Below are 12,004 nucleotides of genomic sequence, written 5' to 3'. Positions count from 1 at the left end.
GCTAAACAGCTGGTCGTCTTAGGCGCGCCTTTCCTGAATATACCCAGTCCTAAAAGGGTTAAAGACCGCTTTCTAACGTCATGAAGTTTAGAAGAACTTTACAGCGGCTTTCCGCAAGAAGACGACTCCCTTTTGTATAAACATGCATGCAAAGTTTTGTCAATGTTCTGCTCAACATACAGTACATTTGTGAGCGTTTCTTTTCGGTTCTTAAGCAAACCAAAAGTATGTGGAACGATGAACGATAGAAACTTCCACAATTGTTTAAGAATAGGTGTCTCCAGAAATACTGTGCCCAATTTGAAGATATTGTTTGCTCTAAAACTAAAAGCTCGAAGAAACGACTGAGCAAAAGTCACTCAAGGTCTGTACTATCTGTTCATATTGGTGAAAGTTTGTTGAATTTTCCTCTCAAATATGTTCACATTTCAGCTTCGAATAGATGATGATGATGATGTTGCTTGTTGTTTAAAGGGACCTTACATCTAAGGTCACCGGCCCCCAGCTTAGAATAAATCACATTCTTCTTTACTTAACACTTGAGTTTGTTTCCTGCACATTCCATACATCAGAGTACCATTTGATTTGTATATACGGTATATTTGTTATAGCAAAACAGCCCTATCAATATGATGTCAACAAATCCACAAAAGCCGATGGCCGCACGATTGTACGTACGTATCTAGTCAGCGCGGTCCGAAAATCATCCGCCTGTCTCATTGTCAGGTCTCCTTGCTGCCACAGTGTAGTGGTGGTAGGGGAAGGAGCGCTAGTCTGGCTGCCCAGAGCTCCCCGAGTGCGGCCGCGCTCTCAGAGCGCAATGACTGGATGGCCCTGATCCAGTAAGAGAATTGAGAATTTGGAAAAATAACTGGGAGTTGTACAAATCTGCAACCCCTTAAGGAGCTTCCATTGCTTTTGTGTAAATAAGTAAATTATTTACTAACCAGCCACTATTCATCCCCTTAAATAATTCCCCAATAATAATAAAAACAAAATTATGACTTCCAGACAAGTATCCACCATCTTACGTAAGAATCCTCTTTGGAACGTTTGATGAACATGTAAAACTTTGCTCATAAACAAATGATTGTAGTCTATTAAAACTCATAATTGCTGGTATTTGGAATATGCAGTCTTGAAATTTCACTTACTTTATGTCCACAACTTTTGTGAAAAAGACAAAAATAAAGAATCATCTCTCATTTAAACATTTATTTGAAGGCAGTTATTCACAATTGAGATATAATTTGGATGTAAAACACTGGACCTTATGCAGCCCTCTGAAACAGTGAAAACTGAGAAAATGAATAGGAAGTTTGTTTAAGGAAGGAAATATGATTATTGCTATAAAGAGTAAAACAGTGCTGTTATTAGTCCATAAGGAAAGAAAAGCAGAAATTACTCAATTACAGATACTGAGGTAATTTAGTATCAAACTTACTTGAACTGACTGAACCACTATCACCGCCACTGCGAGTGAGAGTCTGTGAAGTGAGATTTCCATCAGCCACAGCCTTATATTTGGTACAATTCTTAGGAACACTGTCAACACATTTCTCATGGCAGCTGTACCCACAATCAACGCACCGCATTCCTGTCTGTGAATATACATTATGCCCATCACATACATGTTATAAAAAAAATTAAGTAGACACAGTAATATACTGTTGGCAACACACCTTAACAGGTCCCCAAAGAACGCTGGTGCACAGATCACAGTAGGTTGGAGTAGTGAAATTATAACGCTCAAAACGATGAGGATGAGAATATACAGGTGTTGACTCAGCTGCCCCTACCATCTTGCCTCGCATTAATATCTCCAAAGTGGAACGTTTATGTAACAAGCGCCCGTGTGAACGAACGAGCTGAGTGCTGAACGATGCATGACGCTGAAAAAAAGAATCATTTACATTTATTACTAAGAAGAGATGGAAAGAACAATAACAGTAATTGTAACATTGACACATGTAGTGTGACCAGCCTAGAATTCTCATTCTCTCCGTCTGCGAAGATATACATCTAGAAGCAACCCAAATAAGGAAGAGAGAGTCTTTCAAAAAGGAACATACGAAGGTAATCACAAAAAAGGCCTCCTATTTCTTTTTATACATACATAGATCTGTTTATTTCTATAATGGTTTACATCATTTTACAGCTTGAACATTTAGCTATTTTTCTACACAATCACCATTTCAGTCTGTGCATTTTTGTAGACGCTGTGACAGTTTTTGTATGCCCATGTCATACCAGCTCACCACCATGCTGTTCAGGAAGTTGTGAACCTCATCTTACACCTCGTCATCGGTGCTGAATCGCTTTCCAGCCAAATGTTCTTTCAACTTAGGTAACAAGTGATAGTCACTGGGTTCAAATCGGGACTATAGGGTAGGTGATGATGTTCCATTGAAACTGTTGCAGGAGAGCAACGGTATGCCGGGTGACGTGCGGGGGAGCGTTGTCATGGAGAATGTTTACGCCCTTGCTCAACATTCCCCTTCTCCGGTTCTGAATTGCCCGTCTGAGTTTTTCAGGGCCTCACAGTACCTGTCAGCATTAATACCCCTTTTCGATTCCAAAACACAGATGTCATGATTTTACTGGCAGACTGTGTTTGCTTGAATTTCTGCAGCTTTGGCGAAGAGGGGCGCTACCACTGGCGTGTTTGTTGCTTGGTCCCGGGTGTAAAATGCAATGCCCAGGTTTCGTCACCTGTGACAATTAAGTCCAAAAAGTTGTCCTGTTCGACTGCAAAGCGTTGAAGAAATGTGCAGGAAGAATCAACACGTTGCCGCATGTGGTCTTCAGACAGCATGCGTGGCACTCCACACCTTCTGGTATTTCAACTTTTCCATTAAAATTCAGTGAGCGGCGCTTCAGGAAACCTCAGGAACCAAAGTGCAGAGATCATCCAGGGTGATCCGCTGATCTTCACGCATGATTTGCTCAACCTTCACGACTGTCTCTATGGAAACTGACGGTCTCCTGCTCCTTTGTTTCCTATCTTCCTAACTGCGAGCAATTCGCACTTGGTGGTAACATCCAACGGGAGCTCCATTCTCAACGGCTGCCAAGCCAAGACTGAGTGCTTCAGCGTGATGTGCACATGTTTATATGCGAGCGCGGGAAACACTCTTCACAATATTGTGAGCAACAGCCACACGAACATAGTTCTGTATTTATAGAAAAATAGGAGACCTTATTTTTGGGATTACCCTCGTATGTGATAAAAGAAGAATGTAGATTCAAATTCTGACCTTACAACTGGTAAGACATTCTCAAGAATCATGACAGCGATCCAGTGATGACAGTGGGCCAATGTGGCCAATGCAGTTAATAATAATAATAATAATAATAATAATAATAATAATAATAATAATAATAATACAAAAGAATGAAAAAACTTAATATCATTTGTCTGAATCAGTTGAACAATAGGCTTATCACACAGTAAGCCTAATCACTGCCTGCATTTGAATTATCGTCACCTGTACCGCCAACATCCCTGCAACCGGTGTTTTCGTCATTCCAAATTACCTGATCTTCACTGCCATTGAGGATCCCGGTCTTTTTGAAACCTTTTAGAATAGTTTTTTTCCCAATCCAAACTCAAACAGTGAGAATCCATTCACAGATGGTTCCTAGAGATGGTCTCCATATTCTCCCAGTTGGTGTTTGCGGAGCAGAGGCCAGCCCTTTGGAATAAAGCCGTGCTATAGAAAGTGTGCCAACCCACCAGCTGATCGCTTTGTTTTCTGAGGGAGTTGTATTTCTGAATGTAATCCATAGTGACTGGAAGCATTCTTTGGATAAATTTGGCTGTTGAAAGTCAGACCTTCATTTTTAAATACACAATGAGTTTTTCTCATCAGTTGACTGGCAGGCACGCCCAGCTTATCTGCCTCCTGTTGACTCCTCATTTCCCATTACACAGCGCAGCGACAGCATGGGAATGCCCACACTTTACAGTTCAGGCCCGTGCTTAGAATGTGTATTAAGTGTTGATCTGTCGCTCCAACTGCTCTAGAGTTGTGAAGTGTTACTTCAGAGTATAATTCTCATAATGGCTCCACATGTGTACACAGTAGGGGAAAGGGTATTTATGTACGATAATTATGTGAAAACAGTCTTGCAAGGAAGTCATTAGGTGATTTGTAACAAAATTTCCAGGTGAATGGCCTCTAAGTAGGGAGACGGTGCGGAAACTCTTAAACAAATTGAAAGGAACAGGTTCTTCACTCTATAAGAAGCGAAGTATTAAAAAACATGTACTTAACGAGAAAGATTAGAACATACACCTAGAAAATCCCTAAGACGACTTGGACAAGACGCCGAGATTTCAAAGAAATCAGCATGGTGGGCTACGAAAATGTTAAAAGAAAGAAAAATAGCCACAATTACGGAAGATGAACTTACGCATGTGAATCGGAGTCTCTTAAGACAATGTCAGAAATGTGTGGATGCAGGAGGAGAACATTTCCAACATCTCCTGTCATAAGGTACAAGCTCAAGATACTGTTGCTGTGTTTTAGTGATACATATATCAAAATGGCGCCCGGTAATGACGACGTAGTGTTTTATTCTCCGAGTAAATTAATCGTAAAATGTGACGAAAAGTGCAGAAAATGTCGAAAATTAGTGAAAAATGGAATATTGTGTGATTCATGTGATCGATGGTGGCATTATAAGTGCGGAAATTGCCCTAGAGACGTAAAAACTAATGAAAATGTTGACTGGATTTGTGAGCAGTGTGTTCAGAATGTTGTTGTTGGGGACGGCGTTGACGAAGCACCGAAAACAGTCGATGAGGAATATAAAAGTGCATTAGAAATTATAAACATTCTAAAAAAGGACAATGAGACTCTTAAAGTTGAAAATCAAGAATTAAAAGAAAGACTGCGATCGCTAGAATTTGGGACTGACCATTCTTCGAGTGATATACCGGTACAAGTAACAAACTCGAGCACGTGGTGTCAAGTAGTTCGTGGATGGCCGGCTAAGAAGAACTCTACAACTGAATTTCCGGAAATAAACATTAGAAATAGGTTTTCTGCCTAAATAATTTAATCCTGGAAGAAAGTGATCGCGCGCGTGAAACCAAATCATCGCGATCCGTTGCCGTGCCGAGTTTAAAATTTAGGCCTAGAATTCAGATTCAAGACCCAGTTAGGCCTAAATCAGCGAAGGTAGCTGTGTTTGGTGATAGCCAAGGAAGGGGAATTGCGGGAGTGATTAACGACGAGAATATAGCAGCAACCGGAGAAATATATCTAGGAGCTTCTATCAGCAGTGTTGTGGAAAACGTAGAAGCAGCAACTAGGAACTTCGGGAGCGGCAATGCAGTGCTTATCATCGGTGGGACGAACGACGTAGCTCGCGACGATGCCAAGAATGTAAGATCACAACTTAAACATACACTAGGGAAGCTGACCCACACTAACGTTTTTGTAGTGAACGTGCCCCACAGGCATGATTTGAGTAGAGACTCGTGTGTGAACATTGAAGTGGACAAGGTCAATACAGATATTGTTAAAATTTGTAAACATTTTCGGAATACTCAGGTTATTGAATGCAGCAGTTTTGAGAGATACTGTTATACAAAACATGGCCTCCATCTAAACAATTCAGGTAAACGAAAGATAGCAAATATTGTTCTAGATTTTATTAATCTTAAGATATGTACTGTAAAACAGGCAACTCCCTTGAGTTATAATACTGACCAGGAAAACTAGTAGAAAGAGCCAGCTGTACTTCAAGCTGGCTCAGTCAACTAGAAAAAGAAACTCAGGATAGTAAGGAATTTCAAGTTACCCAATTGCAACAGTCAAGTTTTAGGGAGGAAGGGGGTCTGAGATTCCTCTTGGTAAACTGTCAACGTGTAGTAAAATAAACAATTAAAATTCGGTACATTGATGGAATCTTATGAGACTGATGTGGTGATAGGAGTGGAATCGTGGTTGAAAGAAGGGGTGGGTAACAGAGAAGTATTTCCAGAAGGGTACACAGTCTATCGTAGAGACCGAGGAGATAAAAAGGGAGGGGGGGTGTTTATTCTGGTGAAGGAAACTTACTGTTCACATGAATGGTTTACCGATGAAAGGGATGAAATATTAGGGATAAAATTAGTTTGTGATAATATGGAGGAGGTGGGAATTATAGGAACATACAGGCCTGGAAGAGAGGAAAGAGACATGGAAATCTTTGAAAAAATAATAGATTATACTCGTAAAAACAATAATAATGATATGGTAATAATTGGGGGAGATCTAAATTTGCCTGAAGTTGAATGGAACGGAGCTGCAAGTGAAGCCCATGAACAGAAACTGGCAAATAAGTTAATTTGGGAGGGAGGATTTACACAAGTAGTACAAGAACCGACTCGTCTCAATAACTTACTAGATGTATTCTTGGTTAAACCATGGGAAATTGTTGATAAAACTGAGGTAATTGAAGGAATAGGAGACCATAAGGCTGTAATAATGGATGTAGGACTCGTACCAAAAAGGCTTAATAAGAGGGTTACACAAGACAAGAAATTGTACAGAAAAACTAAAGTTGATGAATTTGGGACTTACCTTAAATCACAATTCAGTTGTTGGATAAGTGAAGGGAGTAACGTGGATACACTTTGGGCTAAATTTAAAGGAATTATTTGGGAAGGAGAGAAGAGATTTGTACCTGTTAAGAAGGGTAAAATGACCTCAGACCCTGTTTATTATACAAGAGAAATAAGAAAATTAAAAAGAAAATGTAGAATAGTAAACAGGAAAATCAAAGAGGGTAGGGAGAGTAGAGAAACTAGAAAACAGCTAATGAGAGAACTGAATAGAGTGAAAAAGGAAGCAAAAGAGAATTATATGAATGGCATACTTCAAGAGGGTAATGACCACAAAGGGAAATGGAAAAAGCTGTATTCATATATCAGGAATCAAAAAGGAAAAGGAATCCAAATTCATACAATGGTGGGAGAAGGGGGTGAACACTATTTAACAGATACTGAGAAAGCAAACCTATTTAGTAGGGAATTTAGAGATTCAGTAGATGATTGTCAAGAGTTGGAAACCGAAACAGAAGATAGAGAGGGAGAGAGACAGAGGGAAACAAGAAGCTTCTCATTCACAAACGAAGATATTTTCAGAGAAATCCAACTGCTTCAGCAAGGAAAAGCAGCAGGAAGTGATCAAATTACTGGGGAGGTATTAAAGACAATGGGGTGGTACATAGTGCCTTATTTAAAATTTCTCTTTGACTATGTCATAAATAATAGTGTAATACCAAAGGAATGGAAGGAATCTATAATAACACCAATTTATAAAGGAAAGGGTGATAAAAGGAAACCAGAGAACTACAGACCAATCAGCCTGACCAGTATAGTTTGTAAAATTCTGGAGAGTTTAATATCGAAGTACATCAGAGGGATATGTGATGATAAAAATTGGTTCATGAGGAGCCAGTATGGATTTAGAAAGAAATTTTCTTGTGAGGCACAACTGGTGGGATTTCAGCAGGACATATCAGATCAGTTCGATTCAGGAGGTCAGATTGCATAGCCATAGATCTTTCCAAAGCCTTTGATAGAGTGGAACATGGAATATTATTAAAGAAATTGGAGGGAATAGGATTGGACGTAAGGGTTACACGTTGGATAAAAGCATTTCTAAATTCTAGGGATCAGAAAGTCAAAGTAGGAAACAATGTATCTCAGGAAGAGAAAGTTTGGAAGGGAATTGCACAGGGTAGTATAATCGGTCCGTTACTTTTCTTAATATACGCAAATGATTTAGGGAACAATATAACATCAAAAATAAGATTGTATGCAGATGACATAATTGTTTATAGAGAAATAAACAACATTGAGGATTGTTCAGAATTACAAAGGGACCTTGAAAGTATCCAACAATGGGTTGAAGAAAATAATATGAAGGTTAATGGAGGCAAATCAACTTTTACAAACAGGAGCTTTAAAACTGAATTTGAATATACTTTGGATGAGGTAGTTATCCCAAAAGATGGCAAGTGCAAATACTTAGGTGTGAGATTTGAAAGTAATTTGCACTGGAAGGGTCATGTGGATGACATTGTTGGGAAAGCATACAGATCGTTACATGTCATAATGAGGATACTTAAAGGATGCAACAAAGAATTAAAAGAAAAAAGTTACCTGAGTATGGTTCGTCCATTATTGGAATATGCAAACAGTGTTTGGGATCCTCACCATGAATACCTAATAAAAGAAATAGATAGTGTGCAGAGGAAAGCAGCAAGATTTGTAACAGGGGATTTCAGGAGAAAGAGTAGTGTATCAGAAATGTTAAAGGAACTTGGGTGGGAAACTTTAAGTAAGAGAAGGGAGAAAACTAGACTTACAGGATTATATAGAGCCTATACAGGAGAAGAAGCATGGGGAGATATCCGTGAGAGGCTTCAGTTGGAAAATAATTATATCAGCAGGACTGACCACAAATATAAAATTAGAAGGAATTTTAGCAGAAGCGATTGGGGTAAATTTTCATTCATTGGGAAGGGTGTGAAGGAGTGGAACAGTTTACCAGGGTAGTGTTTGATCCTTTTCCAAAATCTGTACAGATATTCAAGAAGAGAATAAACAGCAACAGAGAAAATAAATGAAGTGTTAGAAGGCATTCGACCAGTGCAATAAATTAATTCCATCCCCTGGTCTAAGGAGTTTGGACAGCCAAAGTAGGGGACTGCCTGTAGGGGTGAAGTACAGTGGGGACTTCGAGGGCCCTGGGACCGCTACGGTAGCTGTGAAGGCCCTTCAGGAACTCTGAAAAGTGGTGGCAAAAGGGGCTCTGGTTAAGACGCAGCAGGTCGTTATGCTACTTAGGATCCAGAACGGGTAAAAAAAAAAAAAAAAAAAAAAAAAGTAAATAAATAAATGCAATGTAAATATTAATGTTATACCAGTTGTATAGTATCATTTGAAGTAATTCCACATACTGTATATCAGTTGACTATATTTGTAAGTAGTACAGGAGATATTATAAGTAGAATTTTGTAAACAATATAAATTTATTAAGGATGAGCTGTGTGTTTAATAGAAAACATTGTTAGCGTAAGTTGTATAATATTGTATTATAGGAAAAATTTTCTTCTCTTGTTAATTTAATATTTAGTGCTTGACAATAATGTATTTTAGTGTACCATTTGCCTCCGAGGTAGACACCTCATTTGCAAATAAAGAGATTTTGATTTTGATTTGATTTTTTGATTTGATTATTTATTTATTTATTTTTTTGCTATTTGTTTTACGTTGCACCGACACAGATAGGTCTTATTGCGACGATGGAATAGGAAAGGCCTAGGAAGTGGAAGGAAGCGGCCGTAGCCTTAATTAAGGTACACCCCTGGCATTTGCCTAGTGTGAAAATGGAAAACCACGGAAAACCATCTTGAGCGCTGCCGACAGTGGGGCTCGAACCCGCTATCTCCAGATTACTGGATACTGGCCGCACTTAAGCGACTGCAGCTATTGAGCTCTGTGTTATTTTCTTAATTTTGATTGTTATCTCATGTGATGCACGGATGAAGTGAGCGAAGTGCTGTCCTTGTTGCTATGCCGCAGAACAGGGAGTGATGAATCAACGGGAGGCAGAAAAGCTGGCCTACTGGCCAACCGATGAGAGAAACTTACTGTATTTCAGGCTTGTTCCCTACCTACTGAATGGTAACATTATTCCCTACAAAAAAACAGTTAAAAATCTCGGCGTAATTATGAATGAAACACTTGATTGGTCTGATCACATGAAAATCATCTGTAAAAAGATTTTTGGAGCGCTTCACCCTCTTAAACGGCAAACTGATGTATTTCCATTTGAGCTTAAGGCCAAACTAATACAGACACTGGTTCTCCCTATTCTTGATTATTGTGACGTTGTTCTAGTTGATATGACAAGAGAAGAAACACTTAAACTTCAACGAGCACTGAATTCCTGCCTGCGATTTATTTACAATATTGGGTACGATGTTCACATTACCCCATACCTGCTGAGGTCAGCTAACTGAATGGCTGAAGTATGAATGTGTGAGCACCTGAGGATTAGTCATTATTAAGAGTTCTTACTATTAATTCGTTTTATTATTAACTTAGTAATGTATTTAAATTTGTTCTCAATTCTATTAATTTTTTGTTTGGTTTTAACTATTTTAAATATCTCATAATTTTATTTATGATTTTGATTAGTATGTGGTTAAGTGGAAGAGAGGGCCCCGAACCCCAAACTTTGCCATTGAAAAAAAGGGCATTAATAAATAAATAAAACAACTAAATACATTCAACAAATCGGGATTTACCTAAACAGCTGTAATTGAAATAGGTATGCCTGGATAATGCCAGAAGTTTCACGATGAAAAAACAGTCCAGTAAAATTATACATTTTGGCATGCAAAAGTTCGGGTAGTTTTGAATTTCTGACATGTTATTAGTGTTGAGCCTGTAACGCAAAATCAAAGTTATCGACCTTGGTGCGACATTTAGCATTGGAAAAATATTAAATATGTTTTTACCTTTTCTCTGTTTAAAAAAAAACTCCTATATGGCTGGTCTAACAAAAACAATTATTCATTCTAAATTTAAAGTAGAGTGAATTTTTTACAGTTTGGGCCCAAATTCAGCTCTGTAGCTGAAGAAGTGATTGACATATAGGCTTTCAAACATAGGTGATTTTATCAAAAAGTTGTGCAAGTTGTGCTTTTTCATCTTACTTACTTAATTCCTGTTGTTCCTTGTGGAACATAGGGCATCAACAAAGCATCTCCACCTGATCCTGCTGCCAGCCAACCTCTTCACCTCTCTCCAGGTCTTGCCTTCTTCCATTGCCTCCATGTGTACAGATCTTTGCCACGTTTATTTGGGCCTTCCTCTCCTCCTTTTACCCTGTGGGTTCCAATCCAGTGCCTCTCTCTCAATGGTTTCATTCTCTTTCCTCAACGTATGCCCTATCCATTTCCATTTCCGCCGCTTTATCTGTATGGCCATCTCAGTTTCACCCGTCCTTCTCCATAGTTCATGATTGGAGATTACTTCTGGCCAGTAGATGTTTAGGATCTTCCTTTAACAGTGGTTGTCAAAGGCCTGCAATTTGGAGGTAATCACTTTTGTCACTTTCCAGGTCTCGGACCCATATAATAGAACAGCCTTGACATTACTTCGGAAAATGCGAAGTTTGGTCCTGGTAGATATTTTGTTATTCTTCCATACCAGATAGAGCTGAACAAAGGCACCATTTGCTTTTTGTATACATTGAGAAACATCCTGTACTGCTCCTCCATCTTTGGTAACCGTTTTTTCATCGAATTTTGTTAAACATCTCTTAAACTAAGGCGTTTAGAGCAAACGTCATATGAATCAATTTTTAAAGGTGAGCAAATTTGCTGTACGTACAGCTTAAAAATATGTTCCTAAGACCAATATTGCAAGATACACAGTTGTTTCAAAAAGGCTATAAAAAATTATCCACACAAACACAATTTTTGTACTTGTAATTAATTTTTCTGTCGACATTCATTGACATTAGAATTTTAAGTTTGGACAGCTTGAAGCGACAAGGATACATAAAAATAGTTTTTAAAATATGTAGTAAGTTTGTATACCACAAGTTAAAACTAGGTCATTAGTAGTGAGACAAAGATCAGATCGTGTATAAAGTTTTTGCTCTTTTGAGGGGCCAGGTCGGACCTCTGCAAGCTCTGTCTGCTGCTTGTTGTCCTTACCATCCAGCTCAGTATCAACATTTTCTTTAGCATTGTTCATACATTCATCTATTGATGTTGGAATGTCATCTTCGTTGCTGTCTTCAAATAGAGAGATGACAGGCACATTTTCGCAGGCTTCTCCGAGGGAACGGATACACAGGGAGGAACATAGGGGACTTGCTTTTGGCAACCACAAGCATTCTTGCACCCTTCCTTGCATTGCAAGACATTATCTTAAGAGGGGATTCAGAAGCTGCATCTCGTTCCATTTATCAGCAATGGGAGGGGG

The 12,004-nt window shown here is 38.8% G+C and overlaps 1 protein-coding gene across 1 annotated transcript in view; it reads right to left on the bottom strand.

The window, feature by feature from the left end:
• The window catches only part of Sbf (SET domain binding factor), an 851,001-nt gene that overhangs the window by 71,379 nt on the left and 767,618 nt on the right, over nucleotides 1-12,004 (bottom strand). Inside the window, exons 32-33 of the mRNA XM_067143032.2 lie at nucleotides 1,683-1,892; nucleotides 1,445-1,601 (exon numbers count right to left, since the gene is read on the bottom strand). Of these exons, the coding sequence (XP_066999133.1) occupies nucleotides 1,445-1,601; nucleotides 1,683-1,892 (367 nt within the window). The remainder of the gene's footprint in view (nucleotides 1-1,444; nucleotides 1,602-1,682; nucleotides 1,893-12,004) is intronic.

This window comes from Anabrus simplex, chromosome 3 (genome assembly GCF_040414725.1).
Source record: "Anabrus simplex isolate iqAnaSimp1 chromosome 3, ASM4041472v1, whole genome shotgun sequence".
Lineage (NCBI taxonomy): Eukaryota > Metazoa > Arthropoda > Insecta > Orthoptera > Tettigoniidae > Anabrus > Anabrus simplex.
Note: the sequence above shows the minus strand (reverse complement) of the source record. Positions and strands in the feature narration are given on the sequence as shown.